Below are 22,761 nucleotides of genomic sequence, written 5' to 3'. Positions count from 1 at the left end.
GACAGCCGCGGCCCATGCGGGGCGGGGGGGGGGTGACAGCCGCGGCCCAGGCGGAGGGGGGGTGACAGCCGCAGCCCAGGCGGGGGTGTGTGTGTGACAGCTGCGATCCCAGGCGGGGAGGGGGTGACAGCCGCGGCCCAGGCGGGGCGGAGGGGGGGTGACAGCCGCAGCGCAGGCGGGGCGGGGGGGGGGTGACAGCCGCGAGCCCAGGCGGGGCGGAGGGGGGGTGACAGCCGTGAGCCCAGGCGGGGCGGAGGGGGGGTGACAGCTGCAGCCCAGGCGGGGGAGGGTGACAGCCGCAGCCCAGGCGGGGTGGAGGGGGGTGACAGCCGCGGCCCAGGCGGGGTGGGTGACAGCCGCGAGCCCAGGCGGGGCGGAGGGGGGGTGACAGCTGCAGCCCAGGCGGGGGAGGGTGACAGCCGCAGCCCAGGCGGAGCGGAGGGGGGGTGACAGCCGCAGCCCAGGCGTGGGGGTGTGTGTGTGACAGCCGCAGCCCAGGCGGGAGGGGGGGGGTGACCGCCGCAGCCTAGGCGGGGCGGAGGGGGGGTGACAGCCGCAGCCCAGGCGGGGGTGTGTGTGTGAGAGCCGCGATCCCAGGCGGGTGGGGGGGTGACAGCCGCGGCCCAGGCGGGGCGGAGGGGGGGTGACAGCCGTGGCCCAGGCGGGGCGGAGGGGGGGTGACAGCCGCGAGCCCAGGTGGGGGGGGGGGTGACAGCCGGGGCCCAGGCGTGGCGGAGGGGGGGTGACAGCCGCAGCCCAGGCGGGGGGGGGTGTGACAGCCGCAGCCCAGGCGGGGGGGGGGGGTGACAGCCGGGGCCCAGGCGGGGCAGAGGGGGGGTGACAGCCGCAGCCCAGGCGGGGCGGAGGGGGGGTGACAGCCACGAGCCCAGGCGGGGCGGAGGGGGGGTGACAGCCGCAGCCCAGGCGGGGCGGAGGGGGGGTGACAGCCGCGGCCCAGGCGGGGAGGGGGTGACAGCCGCGGCCCAGGCGGGGCGGAGGGGGGGTGACAGCCGCAGCTCAGGCGGGGAGGGGGGGGGTGACAGCCGCGAGCCCAGGCGGGGCGGAGGGGGGGGTGACAGCCGCGAGCCCAGGTGGGGCGGAGGGGGGGTGACAGCTGCAGCCCAGGCGGGGGAGGGTGACAGCCGCAGCCCAGGCGGGGTGGAGGGGGGGTGACAGCCGCGGCCCAGGCGGGGTGGGTGACAGCCGCGAGCCCAGGCGGGGCGGAGGGGGGGGTGACAGCTGCAGCCCAGGCGGGGGGGGGTGACAGCCGCAGCCCAGGCGTGGGGGGGTGTGTGTGACAGCCGCAGCCCAGGCGGGAGGGGGGGGTGACCGCTGCAGCCTAGGCGGGGCGGAGGGGGGGTGACAGCCGCGGCCCATGCGGGGCGGGGGGGGTGACAGCCGCGGCCCAGGCGGAGGGGGGGTGACAGCCGCAGCCCAGGCGGGGGTGTGTGTGTGACAGCTGCGATCCCAGGCGGGGGGGGGGGTGACAGCCGCGGCCCAGGCGGGGCGGAGGGGGGGTGACAGCCGTGGCCCAGGCGGGGCGGAGGGGGGGTGACAGCCGCGAGCCCAGGTGGGGGGGGTGACAGCCGGGGCCCAGGCGGGGCGGAGGGGGGGTGACAGCCGCAGCCCAGGCGGGGTGGGGGTGTGACAGCCGCAGCCCAGGCGGGGGGGGGGGGGTGACAGCCGGGGCCCAGGCGGGGCGGAGGGGGGGTGACAGCCGCAGCCCAGGCGGGGGGGGGGGGTGTGACAGCCGCAGCCCAGGCGGGGCGGGGGGGCGTGACAGCCGCGGCCCAGGCAGGGCGGGGGGGGTGACAGCCGCAGCCCAGGCGGGGCGGGGGGGCGTGACAGCCGCGGCCCAGGCAGGGCGGGGGGGGGGGTGACAGCCGCAGCCCAGGCGGGGCGGAGGGGGGGTGAGAGCCGCGGCCCAGGCGGAGGGGGGGGGTGACAGCTGCAGCCCAGGCGGGGGGGGGGGGGTGACAGCCGCGATCCCAGGCGGGGGGGGGGGTGACAGCCGCGACCCAGGCGGGGCGGAGGGGGGGTGACAGCCGCGAGCCCAGGCGCGGGGGGGGGGTGACAGCTGCAGCCCAGGCGGGGCGGAGGGGGGGTGACAGCCGCAGCCCAGGCGGGGCGGAGGGGGGGTGACAGCCGCAGCCCAGGCGGGGGGGGGGTGACAGCCGCAGCCCAGGCGGGGCGGAGTGGGGTGACAGCCGCGAGCCCAGGCGGGGCGGAGGGGGGGTGACAGCCGCAGCCCGGGGGGAGGGCGATGCGGGAGAAGCGCTTCAGGCTGTGGTATGTGGGTTGGTCCTGCCTGGGCGGACGGACCACGCTGCCCCTGCTCCCCTGGCTGGTGGCCGAGATCCGCTGGCGCAGCCAAAGGCAGGACCCTGGCGGACCCCTGGGTAGCTCGGTGCCCGCCCGGGAGGTGCTGCCGCTCCCGGGCTCCCCGAACCTTCGCCGCGTCCCCGCCACCTCCAGCGGCAGCGCCAAGCCGGCCGTCTTCATCTTCCAGCACAAGGCGCAGCACATCTCCCGCTTCTTCCACAACAGCCAGGACCTCACCTACTGAATGACTTTACTGGTGCGTGTTGTACCAACAACAGAACCTAGTGAAAATGTCCCTGCCATGGTGGCTGTCAGAGAGCATTTGCTAGAATGTATTGACATTGATGATACTACAGGAGCTGGAATGGCAAATATGCTTCTTAAAAAGCTGGAAGATATGGGAATTGCGATAGCTGACATGAGAAGTCAGGGCTACGATAATGGTGCCAACACGAGAGGAAAGAAGAGAGGAGCGCAGACACTGATCCGAGTGTTAAACCCTCGAGCTTTTTTTGTCCCATGCAGTTCTCATTCATTGAACTTGGTGGTCAGTGATGCAGCATCAGCTTCTAGGGAGGGTGCTGAATTTTTTAATAAAAGAACAGGAGTACTTGTGGCACCTTAGAAACTAACAAATTTGTTTGAGCATAAGCTTTCGTGGGCTACAGCCCACTTCATCGGATGCATAGAATGGAACATATAGTGAGGAGATATATATACATACAGAGAACATGAAAAGGTGGGGGTTGTCCTACCCACTCGAAGAGTCTAATTAATTAAGATGAGCTATACTCAGCAGGAGAAAAAATATTCTATGTATAGATTTATCTTTTAACCTGACTTTATAGAGATAAGAAAGTGCCTGTAAATCTGTTTCATCATATGTCAGTATTCTCAATGCACCTCTTTCCTCACCCCGTGTCACAATAGTGATTGCCAAATCATATAATTGTTAATTGTTTTTAGCTCATGTCGCACATGCCAGTTTCTGAAATTATGGGCATGGCTTGGTTCGCATTCATAACACCCTGGCAATGTAAAAGGTAGTGAACGTCTAGTGTGATCATCAGATATGTATGTGTGGTATGTTTTTTGTGGCCAAAGATCAAGAAGAAGTGTGTGTGGGTGTGTGTGTGTGTACATATTCATACACATGACATACATACACATGTGTGTCATTTATTTCTTTACCCATTCTTTGGTTTTGGCCAACTAGCATGTCAGTCAGTCGGCACATAGACAAATATTACAAATAAAATGATTATTCAGCTTCAAAGGCAGCTTGATTAATGTGCAGTTCTACAGAAGGTACCAAGGAAGAAGGACTTGATTTCTTTCATCAAATGCATCCAAGCAAAGAACAATAGGTCATTCAGGGCTTGATCCTGCAGGGATTTGAGCATTCCTGCCTCAGTCCAGCAGAACATTTAAGCAGGTGCATAACTTTTCATAGAATCATAGAAACGTAGGACCTGAAGAGGTCATCTAGTCCATCCCCCAGCGTTTCTAAACCTTTCATCATTTTTATTGCTCTCCTCTGGGATGTCTCCAATCTAGCTCCATCTTTCCTGAAGTGGAGCACCCAGAATTTTAAGCATGTTGATTTCAATGGGGCTTCTTACATTCTTAAAGTTAAGCATGTGCATATATGTTTCTTTGGATTGGGGCTAACGTGCTCAGTACCTTGGTGGTGTGAGCTCTTCTTCTGGGTGAGCTGAGAAGTTGGGAAATGTCTGAAGATCCTAGGAGTGCTGTTAAGCAGAATTACAAAGAAACTGCAGGGATTTGACAGCTTTATATGGCATAGTGAATCAATGTGGATGCTTAAGGGACACGAAACATCATGCTTCAGGACTTAAATAAGTCTCTAACTATTAGAGATCAGGGCGAGATGGGGGAACGGCTGATTATTCCACACCTGCCAATTGAAGGTTATTAAACCTTCTTTTGAAACATCTGGTACTAGCCAGTATCAGAGACAAGACACTAGATGGAGCTCGGGTCTGATCCAATCTGGTAATTTCTGTGTGTTTATTCAGTGTTTCATAAAAAGACCGGTGAATCCAAATGCTTCTGCAGACCAAATTCCTTCTAAGAAGAGAATCAGAAGCAGAGATCAGATAGTTACATTCTAGCAAATTTCTATTAAGCTATTTCCTACCCCCACTTTTAAAGGAAGTGCAGGATTGATGACCATAAATACATTTTTAATGCTAAAAGAACTCTCCTGCCTGTTCACAGATCTCAGATCCTAAAAAACATTTTCTATCTATCTATCTATCTATCTATCTATCTATCTATCTATCTATCTATCTATCTATCTATGTGCAAGCGAAAAGTGCTCTCAAAAGAGGCTGTAGAATTCCCCTCTATTTAAGTCAAGGAAAGATGGAGTTAAAAACATCAGAGAAAAGACTAATGTAAACACATTCTACATAATGCTCAGTAGAGCATCTGAGCTGACCATGTCACTGAAAGCCCATCCAATTCACAGAAAATGATTTACTTTCATTGGACTGAGCCTTTGTAGACATTGTCTCTGCTCGGCAAAGCAGTGATGTTCTACAAAGTGTTAATGAACATGCATTCCAACACGCCGTGCTCGCCACAACCAAACCTCGGCACTCAGAGAAAGAGCTGAGCCTTACGCTGTGCCTTGAAAACTCAGAGTTTGGACATGTGTGCCCAGGGAAATGACCTCCAGGTGTAGGAGACCCCCAGTGAGAATGCTCGACCATCACTCCCCACATATTTAATCTCAGCCTCATTGAAGTCTATGGCAAAATTCCCATTAGCTTCAATGGTCCCGGATGTCCTCCTAGGTGTAATATCCCCTGCAATTCAGTGGACACCTGCATTTGGCAGTAGCTGTGCTTGGGCTGAGTGGCTCATTGTAGAGAACATTGCAATAATCCACTCCAGAAGTCACCCAAGGTATGGACTGTAAGAGAGAATTCATGTGAAAGACTCAGAACAATCTCCTTTCTGTTCCCACGTGGCTGCATTATAGATTCAAATAATCAACAAGTTGACTTCTGCAAATTTCTGCCTTGGGCAAGGTGTTCTGAAAAGAGCTATTTCCTGATGTAACTATCAAAAGGAGATTTCAGTTTTATTGTACTGGAAATAGTGTTCACTCCTACCTTCGGAGAGATGTCATCTCTCTTGATTTCAAAGTATAGGATGGAAGTGCGTTTATGTTTGGCATAGCATCATTTGGGAGAGGATCCCTGTAGCACCTCTGAGCTCTGATCATCAAGACAAGTAAGGGCAGACTCATTAAAATACACCGTATTTCTCTAGGGGACAGGGGATAATCACATGCAGATGCATTATCTTGAAAAGTTTTGCAAAGGTTTTTGCCACTGGGGGGATATGGGCTCTGTGCCTGATGTAGAACACATCCCTTGTCTCCCCGACCCAGCACCTGCTCTAGGAGGCAGGTTGGAGCAATCCAGGGGAAGGACAGGGTGTGGTTATACTGTGCTGGTGGAATGGCCCGGGGTAGGTTTAACATCATTCTCATCACTGATTCCCAAGGGGCTGTAACAGTGCGGCGGAGAGCGTGACTTGGTCCCTGGCATGCAGCATCTGCTCCAGCAATGGTACCTGCCATGTTCCATCCTGTTTGCCGGCCCAGGGTGCTACTTGCAATGTATGATGCTGGTTTTCCAATTTACTTGAACTCTGAGAGCATGACCTTTGCTAACCTGAGAATGCAAAACTTTGTAAACTTTTAATCCTTTTTAAAACTTTGACTTTGTGTTTCCTAATTATGTTATGGTTTAGTTTATTGATGAAAGCAAACTTAAGTAACGTTAAAGGAAGGGGTTTTTGTTTGTTGATTTCCTTTGTTTTTTTTAAATAGAAAGAAAATATTTTATATATGTGTTATTTAAACAATGAAGCTCTTACTCATGTGTTGTTTTCAGTATATAGTTTATTGCCATTGTTATCTTTGTGAAAATCTCTGTTTCACCACTCAGTGCCGTGTTGATCAGAGTATGGAAAGTAATTAAATTAAACTGTATTAAAACAAAACTTATTTTATGCAACTTTCTGTTCAGTGAAAGTTCTCAGCTAGAACCCTGAATGTGTAAGAAGCAGATAAACAATATCCAAGAAAAAGAGCTGGAATTTTGCATCTTGTTTTCACCTGGCCCTTACTAGGGAAAGTAGCAAACAACTGCCCTTTGGAAAAAAACACTGGACCCTATCACAGGACAAACCCAAATGAGCACAGCAGGAGGCTGTCCTGCCTGTCCAAATGTGTCCCTGTTTCATTACCAACTTCCTTCCTGTGATGATGTTCTGGGGGCAATCAGTTGTCAAAGGTAACTGTTGCCATGGTAGCCAGGGTGCCAGTCATTCTCCCCAAGTATGAAAATGAACTGGAGGGAGGGAGTGCTGAGTGGTGGATTATCTCTGATGTCACAATGCTACTGCTCAGGCAGCACCAGTGGGCAGCAAATGTGTAGTGCGTATGTGGGGGGGGGGAACAGGGGGGGGGGGACAGGCTTTCCCAGTGCTCCTCTTTTGCAAATTTCCTAAAGAAGCCAACAACATAACTACACAGAATACACAGTAATGATGATTCCACACACATTATTGTTCTGGCTCCTAAGAAACCAATTAGCAAAACATTGCGAACTTCCAGCAAGAGAATTTTATGTTTTCTCTAACTTCTCTGCTTGTGTGCCACAAAACATAAAAGACACAATCTCATAAAAAGTGAAATAAAATTCTGAAGCCAAATGCCCTTTTGAAACAGAAAACAATGGTAAGTTTACTCTTACTGAAGCACTTCACTTTTCCTTTCCCCTTCACAGGGAGGAGCCTAAATTAGGTTTCCCTAAATCCATGATTGGAATAGCGAAGCGAAGCCTCACTAAAAGCCAAGCAGCTCGGAAAGAATGGGATGAGCACAATACAGTAGAACTCTGTTTATCCGACCCTCCATTATCCGGTTCTCCATATTAACCCAACAACCAGCACACACAGGTCCAGAAATGAGCAGTATCTGCTATGGTCACTAGATGGCGCTGCAGCCTCGCACTTTCCCATTCATCCGATTATCTGAAGTTTTAGTTAACCAGTCTGGCCCTGGTCCCAATTCAAGGGGATAAACGGGGTCCTGCTGTCCTTGTGAGTGATCATTTGATGCAGGTGATCTGCTGCAGTTGTTACTCCTCGTGGAAAAGTACAAATTGCAAAACTGATGGGAGGGGCCTTCCGAGGTGGTAGGGAGGGGTCACACTGTTACCTGCAAAGTACACAGGCCTCCCAGCAGGGATGCACCTCAGGCTGTTAAAAGTGCATCACAATAGTGAAGCTGTTGTCAAGATGCTATTCTGTGCAGAGGATTGTAAGACAGCCCCTTACGGATCTGATGCCTGAATACCACTCGAGAGCATTGAGGTGTGTGAAGAGGTCACCGTAACTGAAAAGACAGAGGTTATGACTGTGCTGCAAAGTCACTGCCAGGTATTATCTAGCAGGCCAGGCCTGACTCACAAAAGTTGCCTAAGATTAACACTGTGGGATCACAACCTGCACCCAGCAAAGCACCCCACAGAACTGGTACATTGCAGCAGCAGGTTCAGAAGGAGCTTAGCCTGCTGGACATGGGAATAATTGAAGAATCAAACAATCCCTGGGATGAGGAGGTCGTTTTGCTGATGTTTACAGGGAGCTCCTCCCGAGTTTGGGGGGCAGAATGGGAGAAAGCACAAAGGGGCTTGTTTGAAGCTTTAACCAGTGAGTGATGGAGGCGAGCTTCATGGGCCATGTAACTGCGAACATTTGGTGGCCTTAGACCAGGGATGGGCAAACTTTTTGACTCACGGGCCACATCAGGGTATAGAAATTGTATGGAGGGCCATGAATGCTCACAGAATTGGGGTTGGGGTGTGGGAGAGAGTGAGGGCTTCGGCTGGGGGTGCAGGCTCTGGGGTGGGGCTGGGGTTGAGGGGTTTGGGTGCGGGTGCTGTCAAGGGCCCTCAGCAAAGAGCCTGTCATGATACATGCCATTTAGCTGAGCCCTGGCGGGATCCTTATCAGGCAGGATAACAAGGGTGATGCTGCAGCTGGGAACAGTGAAGATCCTGCCAATGTCCCTGCAGGCCAGGATGTGACCTCAGATTATATCAGGAGGACCAGTTTGGAGAAAGCAACAAAGGGTCCTGTGGCACCTTTGAGACTAACAGAAGTACTGGGAGCATAAGCTTTCGTGGGTAAGAACCTCACTTCTTCACTTGCATCTGAAGAAGTGAGGTTCTTACCCACGAAAGCTTATGCTCCCAGTACTTCTGTTAGTCTCAAAGGTGCCACAGGACCCTCTGTTGCTTTTTACAGATTCAGACTAACACGGCTACCCCTCTGATACAGTTTGGAGAAGATATCAGTGAAAACTGTGGAGAGGGGGATGTGCCTGGCCAGAGACTGGAAATCCAGGTGGTTACTGCAACTCTCTAACCCCTCCCTCCCATTGTTTTCTAGATAAATTGTACTTTCAACACTGAGGATTTTGGAGGTTAAGGCCAAATCATTTACTGTCCTGGCTATTATGCCGTGCATTGCTGGGTGTGTGTCTGTGGGGTAGTGCAGACGCCACGACATTTGCATGGCCTCCTCTGCCTTCCCCTCCCCTCCACCAGCCTCTGCTGGGCACAATCCCAAGTGGATGCAGAGCACTGGGGGGAAGGTTTCTAAAAAGCCAACGTTGCTGTTTATCCAAGAGGTCAGAGTATGGGCTGCACGGCTTGTGCTGAAGCCCACGGTCTGTAGCAAGTTCACCAATAGAAATCAGTGTCTCTCTGTCCGTTTCACCGCAGGCAGGCAGGTGGGGGTGGAGGGGTTCAAACACCGCTGGGATCAATGCTCTCCATCCTAGCTCAGGCTTTGGTTGGTTTCCTTCATCCCCCCCCAGTCCCGGTAGCTTATTCTGGGAAGTTTCTCAGGCAGCATGAATTCTCAATGGCCTTTCAGGAGAACCGGGAGTGCAAACCTGCTAGGACTTCCATAATAGCCAGGTCCCTACCAAATTCAGGGCTCAGTTTGACTAATTTAAAAACACTCTGGCCTTGAAATTGACCACTGTTTCCATCTGAAATGTCATGGTATTGTAACCATGGGGGTCCCGACCAAAATAGGAGAATAGGGGAGTTCAGCGGTTGTTGTAGGGGTCACAGCATGGCCACCCTCACGTGTGTGGTGCCTTCAGACCTGGGCTCCAAGGGCAGCAGCCAGCAACCTTTCTGAAGCTAGAGGAGGTTCCCAGATGTGCAGGAGGGTTCCTGCTGTTGGGAGCACCTCAGCTCCTACCTACTACTTGGGAGCACCTCGGCTCCTACCATTTTCGGGACATCTAGAAAAAGAGACACCTGAGACCCAGAAGGAACGGCAAGGGAAGCCCCGAGCCTCAGCTGCAGATGCCTGGCAGAAGACCCGAGCCCGGACACCCAGAGTGCCAGCAGGAGTGGGGAGGGGCATGAAAGTCCTGAGCCCAGTTCCCCAGCACTGGCTGCAGCCACAGGGGGCCAGAAGCTCTGAGTCCGGGCACCCAGAGATGTGACTGGAGCAGAAGCTGCCAAGGGCAAAGCCCTGAGCCCAACGCTGGGCTGATGCAGTGCACTCACTTCTGCACTGCCTCTGGAGGTGCATCTGATATCCCCACGCAGAGGAAGTCCTGTCACCAGCCCGGCAGACAAACAGCAAGGAGGCCCCTACTGGGGTGCTCCTGGCTCGGGGGCTCCCAGCAGGACGGGGAGATCGGATATCATGGGGCAGGGCTAATTCGATCTAGCCAAGAAAGGCACAACAAGAATTGGGCTTAATATGGTGCAAAGTGTGTGACATTTCATAGCCCTGGAAATAGAGACCACATTAGGAGATGGAATTGTATCACAATCTGGGCCTCTATGAAAAACTCAGTGTGGGGTGAGGAACAGACTCTGCTGTTTTACCAGGTGGCCTGGTTGCTCCCCAGAATCAATAATGAGCAAGTGGGGAGATCCGGGGTGCAGCTCAAACATCCAACCAGGCTGGCCAGGGGCAGGCATCAGGCCTGCAAGGGAAAGGTGAGTGTGGCAGTGACTTCACAAAGGCCTTTGGCAGGAACTCAGCCTATTGGGCAAAGGTGATGAGGCGTCTGTGACCTCACAGAGTTCCCTTGACAACAGCCAGGCAGGACAGGGATGCAGGGCAGGGGGAACCTCAGAGACCCCCTGTAGCCTTGCTGCAGCAAGTCTACATCTCGTGGTTCTCTCAGAGTACCAAGAGACCATTGTTGTGGAGGACATTCTGTGCGTTTTTTTTTTTCATATCGGACTGGATTTTTTTGAAAGAAATCGTCATCTGTGTAGAAGGTAAGAAAAAATATAGGCTCTAAGTTCAAGATAGGGGACTCTATCCTAGCAGATTCAAAGGCATCACCACCCTCCTAGTGAAAAAGTTTTTCCGAATATCCAAGCCTTCCACACTGCAACTTGAGGTCATTGCTCCTTGTTCTGTCATCTGCCAGCTCTAAGAATTCCATGAGAATCAATCTTTCATTAGGAAAATAATTCAAAAATACAAATACAAAAAACTTTGAGTGAAATCAATCCATCCTGATCTTTAGTGGCTGGGGGTGTGGGCCTCGGAGGCCAGACTGAGACCCTCATTGGCTAGAAACACCCAGGAAGCCAGTAAAAAATTCCAGTTCTCTTAGCCTCCATAATCCAAGGAACACCTGAGGGCTGCGGGAGACAGAGGGGTGCTGAGAATGTCTAACTCATGATTGAAAATACAGAGATGTGCTATTGACTTTGGTTGGGGGACAAGTATCAAATCCGTCGGGATTCTTGTCCCAAACAACAATCATCCATTGTCCTTTAGAGCACAAGGGCCCTAACACGCCTGACTTGCTCAAATCTCTCTCCTGCTAGGACTTAGAGAATTTTCTCCATCCCCATGATACAGAGGGAAAAAGAAAAGAAGTGACCTCTCTTTGGTCACACATCAAGGTTATGCCAGAGCTAGAAAGAGAAGCATAAGAAAAAAGTTGTATCAAAATGTTTTGCTTTTAAAACTAACTGATTTCTTAAACCAAGGAAATTTGATGTGTGGTTAGTGAACTGAAATGATACATTCTGGTCTCCACGTGTTTCTAGATTGATGAACCAGTAGATTCATCCCTTCACAGGTAGTTTTTATCCATAGATTGAGGGAGGAAAACAAGTTTGCCTGTTTTGTGAACTCCCAATGGCTTTCTTGAATTTCAACGAACTAGTCAATTGAACTGAACTATTTGAATAAACTGAAATGAAGACAATATTTTCTGCACCTTTCAAGGAAGTTATTGCTGTCCAAAGCTAGGCTAGCATTTCAGCTAACTTTCCTTCCAGGGCCTTAGCTACCACATCAGTGGTGCGACTGTCTGAAAAACTTGGCAGTGAACATATTCCACTTAATGTTCTTTTTTCTCTTCTATTTAAATTATTTAAAAGATTGTCATAAATTTTGCCCTTATCAAAGGTTGTCAATTTCACGTTTAATTCTGACAGTGAGGGAGACAAGTCACTAGAATAAATTACCCAGGGGAGAGGTGAAGTCTCTGTTTCCAGGTGTCCTCACATCACAACTGCCTTTCATTCTGGAAGGGTCCTTTTAGTTAATTACAAGCAATTGGGCTTAATAGGGTGCTGAGAGTCTGAAATTTCATAGCCCGTGGTATAGAGGCCAGATTAGGAGATTGAATTGTTTCACAATCTGGGCCTCTATGAAAAACTCAGTGTGGGGTGAGGAACAGACTCTGCTGTTTTACCAGGTGGCCTGGTTGCTCCCCAGAATCAATAATGAGCAAGTGGGGAGATCTGGGGTGCAGCTCAAACATCCAACCAGGCTGGCCAGGGGCAGGCATCAGGCCTGCCAGGGAATGGTGAGTGTGGCAGTGACATCACAAAGGCCTTTGGCAGGAACTCAGCCTATTGGGCAAAGATGATGAGGCGTCTGTGACCTCACAGAGCTCCCTTGACAACAGCCAGGCAGGACAGGGATGCAGGGCAGGGGGAACCTCAGAGACCCCCTGTAGCCTTGCTGCAGCAAGTCTCCATCTCGCGGTTCTCTCAGAGGACCAAGAGACAGTTGTTGTGGAGGACATTCTGAGGAATTTTTTTTCATATCGGTGTGGATTTTTTTGAAAGAAATCGTCATCTGTGTAGAAGGTAAGAAAAAATATAGGCTCTAAGGACAAGATAGGGGACTCTGTCCTAGCAGATTCTCAAGTAGAGGTATAGAGGTTCAATATCTCTGTACTGGGCACTGGTGCAACCACTCCTGGAATATTGTGTCCATTTCTGGTGTCCACAATTTGAGACAGATGCTGATAAATCAGAGAGGGTTCACAGAAGAGCCACAAGAATGATGAAAGTATTAGAAAACCTGCCCTGTGGTGACAGACTACAGGAGCTCAATCTAAGAGAAGGTTAAGCGGTGAGCCAATGGGAACAAATATTTATTAATGGGCTCTTCACTTTACCAGATAAAGGTTATGAGCAGACAATGGCTGGAAGTTGAAGCTAGACCAATACACACTGGAAAAAAGGCGAGCATTTTAAACATCAGAGTTTGGAGCAATTCACTGAGGCTTGTGCTGGATTTTCCACAACTTGCCTGTTTTAAAATCAAGATTGGGTGTTTTACTAAAAAATCTGCTCTAATTCCTATGGGAATTGTTTTGAGGGACGTTCTATGGCCGAAGGAAAACAGAAAGTCAGACTGCAGTGGTTTCTTCTGGGCTTGGAATTTATGAATCTGTGACTCGCTGGGGGTGTTTGGAATTTGATCATTTTGCTTCCCTCTTCCTCCTTCCCTCTTGTCCCTTACATTGGTGTTGTAAGCTGAAGGGCATTGTGACTTTAGAGCAGTGGTTCCCAAACTGAGGTTCATGAACCCCTGGGGGTTCGCGAAATGTTACAGGGGGTTCTCGGGAAAAAAATCCCTAATGGCGGACAGAGCTGCCCCTAGGGACCCCAGGCACCATGGGGCCAGCAGCCCAGAGCCCCTGGACTTCCAAGAGGTAAGCAGATCAAAGCAAGCATATCTATCACACTGAAGAGATTTAAATTTCAAGACTCCTTATAAGAAATGGAAAGGGAGGTAGATATTTTTGGCTGTTTTTAAAATGAAATAGGCAGCTAGGATTGTTTTTAAAATTATTATGAAGAACAAGTTTAAACTTTGTTGTAATGTGCGTTGTTTGCCTGGACTGCTCAAGACCTGAATGCTTGTGTAGGAGGAACTCTTTAAGTTGGCTTCTTAAATACCTTTATGCTTGTTTCACATCTGATACTCCTTGATGAAACATAGGAGCCTTGTCTTATAACAGGCTTATTCCAAGTGATACAAGCTACGAAAGTGAGATCTTGGAAGAGTGTTGCCGTTTTCATAATGTAATAAGAATACTGTAATGATAAATAATAATTAATAATGAATAGTGTGTAATAAGCATGTCATAAAAACAAATTGTATATTTCCAAGATCACTTCTTTTCTAATTTATACTCAGGTAAAGTTGAAAATCCCTGGAAATATTCATTTTTGGGAGGGGGTTCATGAGACTTGACATTTTAGTGAAAGGGGTCCACAGGCTGTTAAAGTTTGGGAACCACTGCTTTAGAGTGAATTCAGACAGTCAGAGCTAACTCTCCACAGGTGATTTGCATAAGTCAGTAAATGAGCCTGCAGGTTTCCGTGGGAGCGATGCCCAAGGCAGGCCGCAGGCTTCGGGTTGATGCTCAGGGTTAGTGGAGTCAGTGAGTGACAGGGGGGCTGAGTTACCTCTGGGGTCACAGTGTTACTGCTCGGGTTCCTCTGCCTGCTGCACCGCCTGGGCAGGGACAGTCAAGGGGAAGGTTTTGTAGATTTGAAACGTATAAACCAGGAAGCGCAGAAGAGGAATGGCTTAGAGAATTTGGCAGTAAAATGGAGGTTTTGTGGCAATATCCTGTGCAATTAATACTGGTTCAGGGACGGAGACAGCATTCCTGCCCCCCTACCACCTCTTAGCTGGGCCTACATAAAAGAGACTAACTAGAGTTTTGGACACTTGTTTGTTTAAGACTGAGCAAATAAGGTGCAACAAATTACTGATATGATGAATTCTGCTGCCTCCTCTCCTTTAAGAGCAGTTTATGATTCTCTCAAATGAAGTAGTTCTTCTAAAATCAAGGGGAATACCAATCAATGGCTTTTTCAGAATGAAAACCCCCCCAAAGAGATTTTTTTTTTAAATTTAAACTGGATTTTTTAAATTTAAATTTAAAAAGGTTTTTTTTTTAAACAAACCTATCAAGTATAAAATTTGAAACTATGACAAGCTATGTTAAGGCCTATAGTTGCTCTAGCCTAGGAAAGTCATTGAAATAAATACATCGATGAAGAAGTCCATGTTTGCTGCCAAGTTTCAGAGGAAGTCAAAGCACTGAACTGTTGGAAGTCATGGCCTTAGCACCTGGGGGTGCAGAAGTTGTTGAAATACTCAGCCAGATTTCGGCAGCAATCGCCTCTTCTGCAGGTGCAAAAAGACTATTTTCTTCATTTCAGTTGATGCAGCTACTTCATTCCAATTTAAGAAACTGATTGGGAGTTGAAAAAGAATGAAGGCTTCTTTTCCTCTTGTAATATATGAATAAACACTAGAGAGGAGGAGATGTGAGCTACTACCTCTAAAATATGGAAGGAGGTTTATGACCAGGAAGAATCAGCTCAATGCACGAACTAGAGATACTTCTTTACCTCAGTGTGTTTGAAATGAAAACAAATATTTCAGTTAACCTTTTTGTTCTTATGTATCCTGCAAAACCAGCATGTTTTAATGGTTACCTATTCATAGAATCCTAGAAGACTAGGGCTGGAATAGACCTCAGGAGGTCTCTAGTCCAACCCCCCGGCTCAAAGCAGGACCAACCCCAACTTAATCATCCCAGCCAGGGCTTTGTCAAGCTGACCTTTAAAAACTTGTAAGGATGGAGATTCTACCACCTCCCTAGGTAACCCATTCCTGTGCTTCACCACCCTCCTAGTGAAAAAGTTTTTCCTAATATCCAACCTAGACCTCCCCCACTGCAACTTGAGACCATTGCTCCTTGTTCTGTCATCGGCCACCACTTAGAATTTCATGAGAATCAATCTTTCATTAGGAAAATCACTCAAAAATACAAATACAAATCATTTGGAATGAAATCAATCCACCTTGATCTTTAGTGTCTGGGGGTGTGGGCCTCTGAGGCTAGACTGAGACCCTCATTGGCTAGAACCACCCAGGGAGCCAGTAACAAATTCCAGTCCTGTTAGCATCCAAGCCTCCATAATCCAAGGAATACCTGACAGCTGCGGGAGACAGAGGGGTGCTGAGAAGGTCTAACTCATGATTGCCAACACAGAGATGTGTTATTGGCTTTGGATGGGGGACAAGTAGCAAATGCGTCAGTCACTACAACAGGTCACCCTCGGAGCCAGGGAGACTAGCACTTCCCAGCTCTGGAAGGGAGTGTTCCTCTAGCGGTTAGTGCGGGAGCCTGGACAAAGGACTCCTGGGCTCCATCCTCGGCTCTATCCCTGACTCCCAGTGCAACCCTGAGGCAGTGGCTTTTCCTGCCAAGGCCTCTGTTTCCAACAGTGGGGCTGGAGACACTCCCCTAGAGCCCTTGGGCCCTCACATTTCAGGAATGTGCGTGAGATACTAGGAGACCTTGAGATGGGAGGTGTCCTTCTGTTCGTCGGTCAGTGTTGTGAATCCCTGGCTGCTCGCCTGAGTTTATCCATCCCCTGGCAATAAAACATTGTCTTGTTTTCACAGTCACTTTCGATCTCCCCACTTCTACCCCCTGCCCTGCTGGCAGGGGATTCTGCAGCACCCCTTCTAGGCCACCTGGGTGCAGAGGATCGAGGAGGAGGGTAAAGGAAGGACCAACAGCAAGCATCTGCCATCCAGCTCCATCCCATCTAGAGTAAGTAAGTGGAGTTCTCCAGAGCCATCCCCAGTGTGGTGGAAATATCCCACCAATAGGGCTCCCAGCCCGTCCCTTGGCAGAGTTTGTTCCCCAGGATGAGGGTTCCTGTGCCCTGGGGTGGGATGTGTGGGGAGGAGGAATTGCCTCAGCGGAGGGGAGGTGGGCAGGGGAGCAGGCAGGCCCCATTAATGAGAGGCTGCCTTGAACCCAGACTCACGGCTGCTCCCCACTCAGTTCCAGGATGGAGCGGCTGAGGCAGATGCTCAGGAGGAAGGCCAGGCAGGTGGCTCCAGAGCCAGAGGGAAAGAACATCCAGCTTTCTGAGGAGGAGAGCGGCCCCTCTGGCCCCACGGGCGGGGAAGAGGCTGGTGGCCAGCATAAACAGAGGAGCTGCCTGGCATGCTGCAGGAAGTGGATGACACCAGCTCCCCTAGCTGACCCTGAGGCACCTTCTGGGCCCAAATGGAGGTGGCCCCGGGTACAGCTACGGAGGAGGGAGCCAGGAGAGGGCAGGAGCCGGGCAAGGCAGCTCTGGGGCTTCCTTCACAGGAAGCCAAGGAGCCAGGAGCTGCACCCCAGGGCCCAGCAGGAGCCACCCACCACCCTGGCAACTGTGGAGCCCTGCGCCAGCCCCACCCTGGCCCCTGAGGAGCCCCCCGCCAGCCCCACCCTGGCCCCTGAGGAGCCCTGCACCAGCCCCACCCTGGTCCCTGAGGAGCCCCCCGCCAGCCAGGAGGAGGAGCTGAGCGACTCTGGGACCAACACCAGCAGCTTCTCGTACTCCCGAGGGGCCAGCAGCTCCTCTGAATGGTCTGACAGGCGTGCGGATGAATGCTCCCTCTTTGCAGGTGAGGGGAGACCCAGGGGAAAGGGAGGAGGACTGGGGCGGTGGGGGACTAGTAACCCCCTGTGCCCATCGGCTCGCCAAGGTGCCGGGACTGACCCATGTGAGCCCCACTAACACTAGTGGGGGGGGGGCACAGCCACACTCCGCGGCAGGGGATGCTGGGTGGAGTTGGGGATCTCCAGCCTCCCCTGATCATGTTGGCGGGGGGGTGACTGCCACGGGGCCCTGAGGCTCATGGGGCTGAGGGCGTCTCTCGCAGGGGCAGGGTGGGGCCCGCGCTGCCATGGGGCTTCTTACAGAGAAGGGGGAAACATGGAGCCTTCTCTGTCCACTGCATCCCCCCAGCAGCAGAAGGGATTATACTTTCTCCTTCCCTCCCTGGTGCAGAGCCCCCCAGTGCCCATGATGATGAGAAAGAGGAAGAGGAGGAGGAGGAAGATGTGTCCCTGGAACAAGACATCATCACAGAGATCCAGGAGTATCTCCAGGGCAGAGATAAGGTACAAAAATCCCCCAGCTGCACTGCCACCGAGTCCGTCCTGCCCCTTGTTCCATCTCCACCCAGGCAGGGGGGTTTTGTCCAAGAGAATCCCTCACCCCCAATGGGGGGACACGTCTCCTCTGTTCTCTGGCACCCCAAAGTGGGGACATTTGTCCCACACAGGCCAAGGTTTCCGCTCCCCGCAGACACTGTCCAAGTTACAACCCCGGTCTGTGCCGGGCAACACTGGTTTCAGGAAGGGGCGGCTTTCCCTGTCCAACCCCATGGAGGTCCTGAGCCCTGGAGTTGGTTTGGGTTGGGCGGGGAGGTCCCTATGTAACAGGCTCTCTCTCTCTCCCCCCACCCCACTCCTAGCTGATGGGGAACAGGGCCCATCAGCTCCGCTTCCTCGACGCTGTGCTGAGTCTGTGTGTCTTGGCACAGCAGCAGGGGTGGGACACCCTGGAGCCCTATATTTCCAAAGCGGCCCTTGTGGAGAGCATTGCGGTGAGTGGGACCCCGTGCCCGGCCCCTGGGGCGAGGCAGCCAGACATGGGAGGAAGCGTTAGTTGGGTTGGAGGGGGAAGCAGAGGACAGGGGTTCCTGGGGTGAGGGCTGGGGAGCAGGGAAGGGGATAATTGTGACACTGATCAGGAGCTGGCAGTGGGGAATTGTAAGCCCGGAGGGGAAAGGAGGGGAGGGGAGGGGGGAATTGGGTGGGAGAGGGAGAAGGAAGTTTGATGGATGGGAGGAATGGGGGGGCCCAGCTGGTTGGGGGTGGGGGTGACACTGGCTGTTTCTGCAGAGCACTTTGGCCTCCACCCTGGGAAGTGCCTCTGGGTCTGCGAGGCCTGGTCTCACACATGGTTTTGTTTCCTTGGGATCTCCCAGGAGCTGATTGAAATTCTCCCTGAGGTGTCAGAGCCGAGCTCCATCATTTCCAGCTCCATGGACGTGGTTTGCAGCCTCAGGTATCAGGACCCTCCCGTCCAGCTGCCCTAACCCTGGTGCTGATCGGGCCCAGAGCTGGGAGTCACAGATCCTCCTCAGCCTAGGTTACCCCCAGCTGTGGCTGTTCCCATCCCCCAGCAGAGGAGGCGGGAACGTCCCCTCTTTCCTGGCTGGGGGGTGGATTTCACTCCAGGAACGTTACAGTGGCCGTGGGGAGGGGATCACTGTGGGGGAGGGGGTGATGTCCATGCCAGTGCCAGCACCATGCTGGTGCTGCAAAGTGTACGACAGGCTCCTCTCTTCTGCCAGCAAACTGAAGCCACCACTGTCCCTGGAGCTGGAATCTCGCCTCCTGAGCGCGCTTCTGCATCAAATCTTCACCATGGGCACTGGGAACGACACCACCCACTTCCAGGTAGGTCCTGATCCTACTTCTCTGTCCCCGGAGCAGGAGCAGGCTCTGGTCCCTGCTCCCTCACTTTGATAGAGCTGCTGAGAATAGGGGAGGGGTGAGCAGAGCTGGGAACAGGTCCGCAAGAAACTGGCAGTGGGGGCCCCTTCTCTCCAGAGAGGATTGCATTACCCCTCCGTGGCTGATCCCAGCCTTCCCTCCTCTCCTCATTCTGTGATCTGCTGCCTGGACTCTCCCGGGGATCCTACTTCCCACCCACTGCAGTTTGGCTGTTCCATAGTCTGCTGGGTACCAGGCGCTGTGCAGAGAACTGCTAAGAGCAAGGATTGAAGAGGCAGCAGGCATCCGGCCATGAACTTTTGCTTAGTCTCTCTGGAGTGATGTGAATGGGAGAGGCCAGGATGTGCCTTTTGAGTCTTGCCAGGGCTCCTAGAGAATCCTCCTAATTGTCCCCTGACTGGTGTGGCCCCATGTCCCTTGACTGGCGGGTGCTCCCTCCTCTTGCAGGCTCTCCACAAGAGCTTTTTGCAGAGCCTGGACAGCATGCTCAGGGGCCTGCTGAGCGAGACCCCCAGCTTGGAGAAGCTGCAGCACCTCTTGGAGGTGAGTAGAATGGGACGGTCTGGGGTGGAATTGCCCCTGAACCCTGTGGGAGGGCAGCAAACGAGATATTAGAAGAGCCACATTTCCATTGTGTCCTTCCAGCTTGGACCCAGCCGGCCACACTTTCCCAGAGCTGCCAGTGCAGGGGGAAGGAGCTGGGACTGTCAGCCAGCGCTCTGCCCGATTGCATTAAGCACTAACAGTGAGCAGCAGGCCTGGCTGGGGACTGAGAGACTGAAACCCCTGTGAGATGCAGGACATGGGCCTCTGAGAAAAGTCTCTGGCTCCTTTCTAGGGAGACCCTGAGATACAGGAGGAGCCTCAGGGAATCAGCTCTTCTGTCCTAGGGACACTGCAGTTCCCGGAGGGATTGTCCTCACGGCCGTTCCATCCATCCTACCAAGGCCCTTGCAGCTGGGGTCTGGGGTCCAGGGCATGTGCCTTGATCCTGATGTGCTGTTCATGGATCAGGGGTTCAGGGCGAACGGACCAGCCCTAAGACTGACCATTGTCCCAGCCTGGAGAGACGATGAGCTTGTGCTCAGCAAGACGTGGGCAGTGTCATGGACCCCCTTTTCAAGCTCTGCGACCAGGGGTCAGCTGTTCCACCCTGAGCGCAAGGTGTAAGCCCCATGGGGACTGGGAGAGGCTCGTTTGTAGAGCCGGTACGCCTGCCCACTGACCCTCCCCTGCCTCCTTCTCCCGCAGCACATCCATGTCTGGATCCCATCAAAAAGGGCCCTGGAGAGAGCTAGGGCCATACAGAGCAGCGCTGCCCTGCTCGAATTCGCCACCTCCCTGCCTGGATTTGACGTAAGTGACCTTTGACCCCAGCATCCTGCAGAGTCAGGGCTTGAGTCAAGTCCCTCATCCCATGGCTAATTGGTCCCCCTGGGTCCGCAAGGGACTGCGTTCCATAGGCCACTGGCTGGCAGATTTGTGCCTGGCCTCAGGGCCCTTGTTATTCTGGAGCAGCTAGGCAGTAAGTGCTCATAGAGGGCCTTTGCCCTGGTCCCTTTGCTCCAAGCTCCCACGGGGGCAGAGAGCTCTCGCTCCTCTCGCCCAGCGCCTCCTACAGAGGTGTGGGAGCAGAGCTCTGGCCCAGGGGCGCTGGAGAGCTGAAGGGAGAAGGTTGATGGATTCCCCTCTCCTCCTTCCACCAGACCTCCTCCGACTTCTCCATGGCAGGCGACTTTGTGCTGCAGCTGGGTCTCCATGTATCCCACCCAGCCGAGGACATCAGCCGGCAAGCCAGGGGTGGGATATATTGGCTGCACAGGCTCCTGGTGCAGAAGAGGGGTAAGAACCCAGCTGGGCAATGGGACCCCATGGAAACAAGCCTCTCGGAGACTAGCTCCAGCTGGCCATTGGGACGCCTAGAGGACTAAGGCCTCTCTGTTTAGACCCACTGTAGAAGGGCAGAGGAACCCCAATAGTAACAAGGCCCCTCCTTTGAGACTCCCTCTGCTGGGCAATGGGACCCTACAGAAAGAAGCCCCCTCCTCTGAGACCAATCCCACCTTAGATGATGACTCTTTCTCTTCCACTCTCTCTGAATTAGGGAGATGAGTGTGAAAGTGCCAGGGAAATTGGCTGCTTTATTTCAGAGCCCGGCTCTGTCGCCAGCCCAGGGAAATAGCCCACCCACAGGGCAGCCAGCTCGTGAGGGGACAGGAACAGAGCTATTGAGAGACATGGAGGGAAAGAGCCCATCATGAGGGCAGGGGTAGGAGCAGAGACCACAGGGGAAGGACACAAAGCTTGTAGGATGTCACCAGTTGGGTAGTCAGGGCCAGATCCTGACTTCAGTGGGTGTGGGGGGTTCTCAGTATTAGACACCACCATTAACAGGCACCCACTCCCAGAGCACAATGACTCTAAGGGTCACATGATTACTGTGATGACTAAAACAAATCCCCCTTCTGGTACTAAACCGCCTGGTATGGACCCTGCGATTCCATTGGGCTGTGGATGCCACGAGGACCCTGGCCAGTGTGCACCCAGACGGAAACCGGCAGTGAAAGCGGAATGCCAAACCTCCCCAATGGGTGTGTCTTTCTCCCCCAGGGCTCAACATCACCGAGGGAAGAGAGCTGTGGTGCCGGGAAGGGCTCCAGGATACCGAGAGCCTGGGCTATAGAAACCTGGCCAGGGTGGGAGAGGTAAGGACTCTCTGCCGGTGCCTTGCAGCAGCTCAGGTGTGGAGCTGTCTCCCCCTGCAGTGAGTGTGTCATGGACACAGGGCAAGAGCCTGCTACTTATTTGCAGCAGAGTATGTGAGGTTCCTGGGAATGTCAGTGGGGTGAGGCGTGGGAATGAACCAGATCTAAAAGACCCCTCACCTCTAGCGGGTGAGCTGCAGGAGATATTGCTGCTGGGAGCAGTAGAGTGTCTGGGTGAGCTGGTTTCAAAGTGCGGAGACCCATTTCCAGCATCTCATGGCACCTGGGTTGAATCCTGCTCCAGAAAGAGCTATTGGAGGCCTCAGTGCCTGCAGCCTCTTACTGAAGGGGGTTCTTTGGTCCATGGGACCCCAAAGGTTGGCTGCCCCAGGACTCTTCTCCACCTTGTGAGCCACCAGAGGGATTTGGAGCCTGGTTCTGAGCCATTGCAAGGGCTCTGGTTCTGTTGGTTTTAGGTCTTTGGTGAGATATTCACGGAAGAGCAGAAAAAAAATTTTCTTCACGGGGCGCTGGAGGCCATACACCACCCCCTGCTCCATGTCAGCCAGGCTGGGCTGCTGCTCACCTACTCCATCATTGGGGAAGCCGGCAAGCTGCTAGGGGACGAGGTAACCAAAGAGGGATCAACTGGGGAGGGAACCCCAGGGCCTTTCACCTCCAGGCCATTGACAGTCACTCCCATCCCATCCCCACGCGCTGACCTGGGAGCAAGGAGAGGATGAACCCAGGCAGGTGCCATTGGTAGGTGCCAGCTTGTCCCCTGAGCAGCTCAAAGCAGGGCAGACCCAGCTCTCCAGCAAGGCTATTTCCTAACAGGCATCACATCAACACGCCACGCTGCCATTGCTCATGCTAGGGGCTGCCAACTCCCCTAGCCACCTCTCGTAGCCTTTCATCCCCTCCGGGCCTCAAGCCGGTTCCTAGTGCTCTGGGATCATGTTATCCCAGCAACCACCTGCTCTGGGTGAG

At 53.2% G+C, this 22,761-nt stretch overlaps 1 protein-coding gene across 1 annotated transcript; it reads left to right on the top strand.

The window, feature by feature from the left end:
• Window positions 1-19,395: 19,395 nt before the first annotated feature.
• On the top strand, window positions 19,396-20,997 carry LOC135978686 (maestro heat-like repeat-containing protein family member 7). Its single transcript, XM_065579539.1, has 3 exons — window positions 19,396-19,609; window positions 20,318-20,422; window positions 20,773-20,997. Exons 1-3 carry the CDS (start codon window positions 19,550-19,552, stop codon window positions 20,995-20,997), a joined length of 390 nt encoding a protein of 129 aa, XP_065435611.1. The 5' UTR covers window positions 19,396-19,549.
• Window positions 20,998-22,761: the final 1,764 nt, after the last annotated feature.

Source organism: Chrysemys picta, unplaced genomic scaffold (genome assembly GCF_011386835.1).
Source record: "Chrysemys picta bellii isolate R12L10 unplaced genomic scaffold, ASM1138683v2 scaf403, whole genome shotgun sequence".
Classification (NCBI taxonomy): Eukaryota; Metazoa; Chordata; order Testudines; family Emydidae; genus Chrysemys; species Chrysemys picta.
This window is presented reverse-complemented; position numbering and strand designations above follow the sequence as displayed.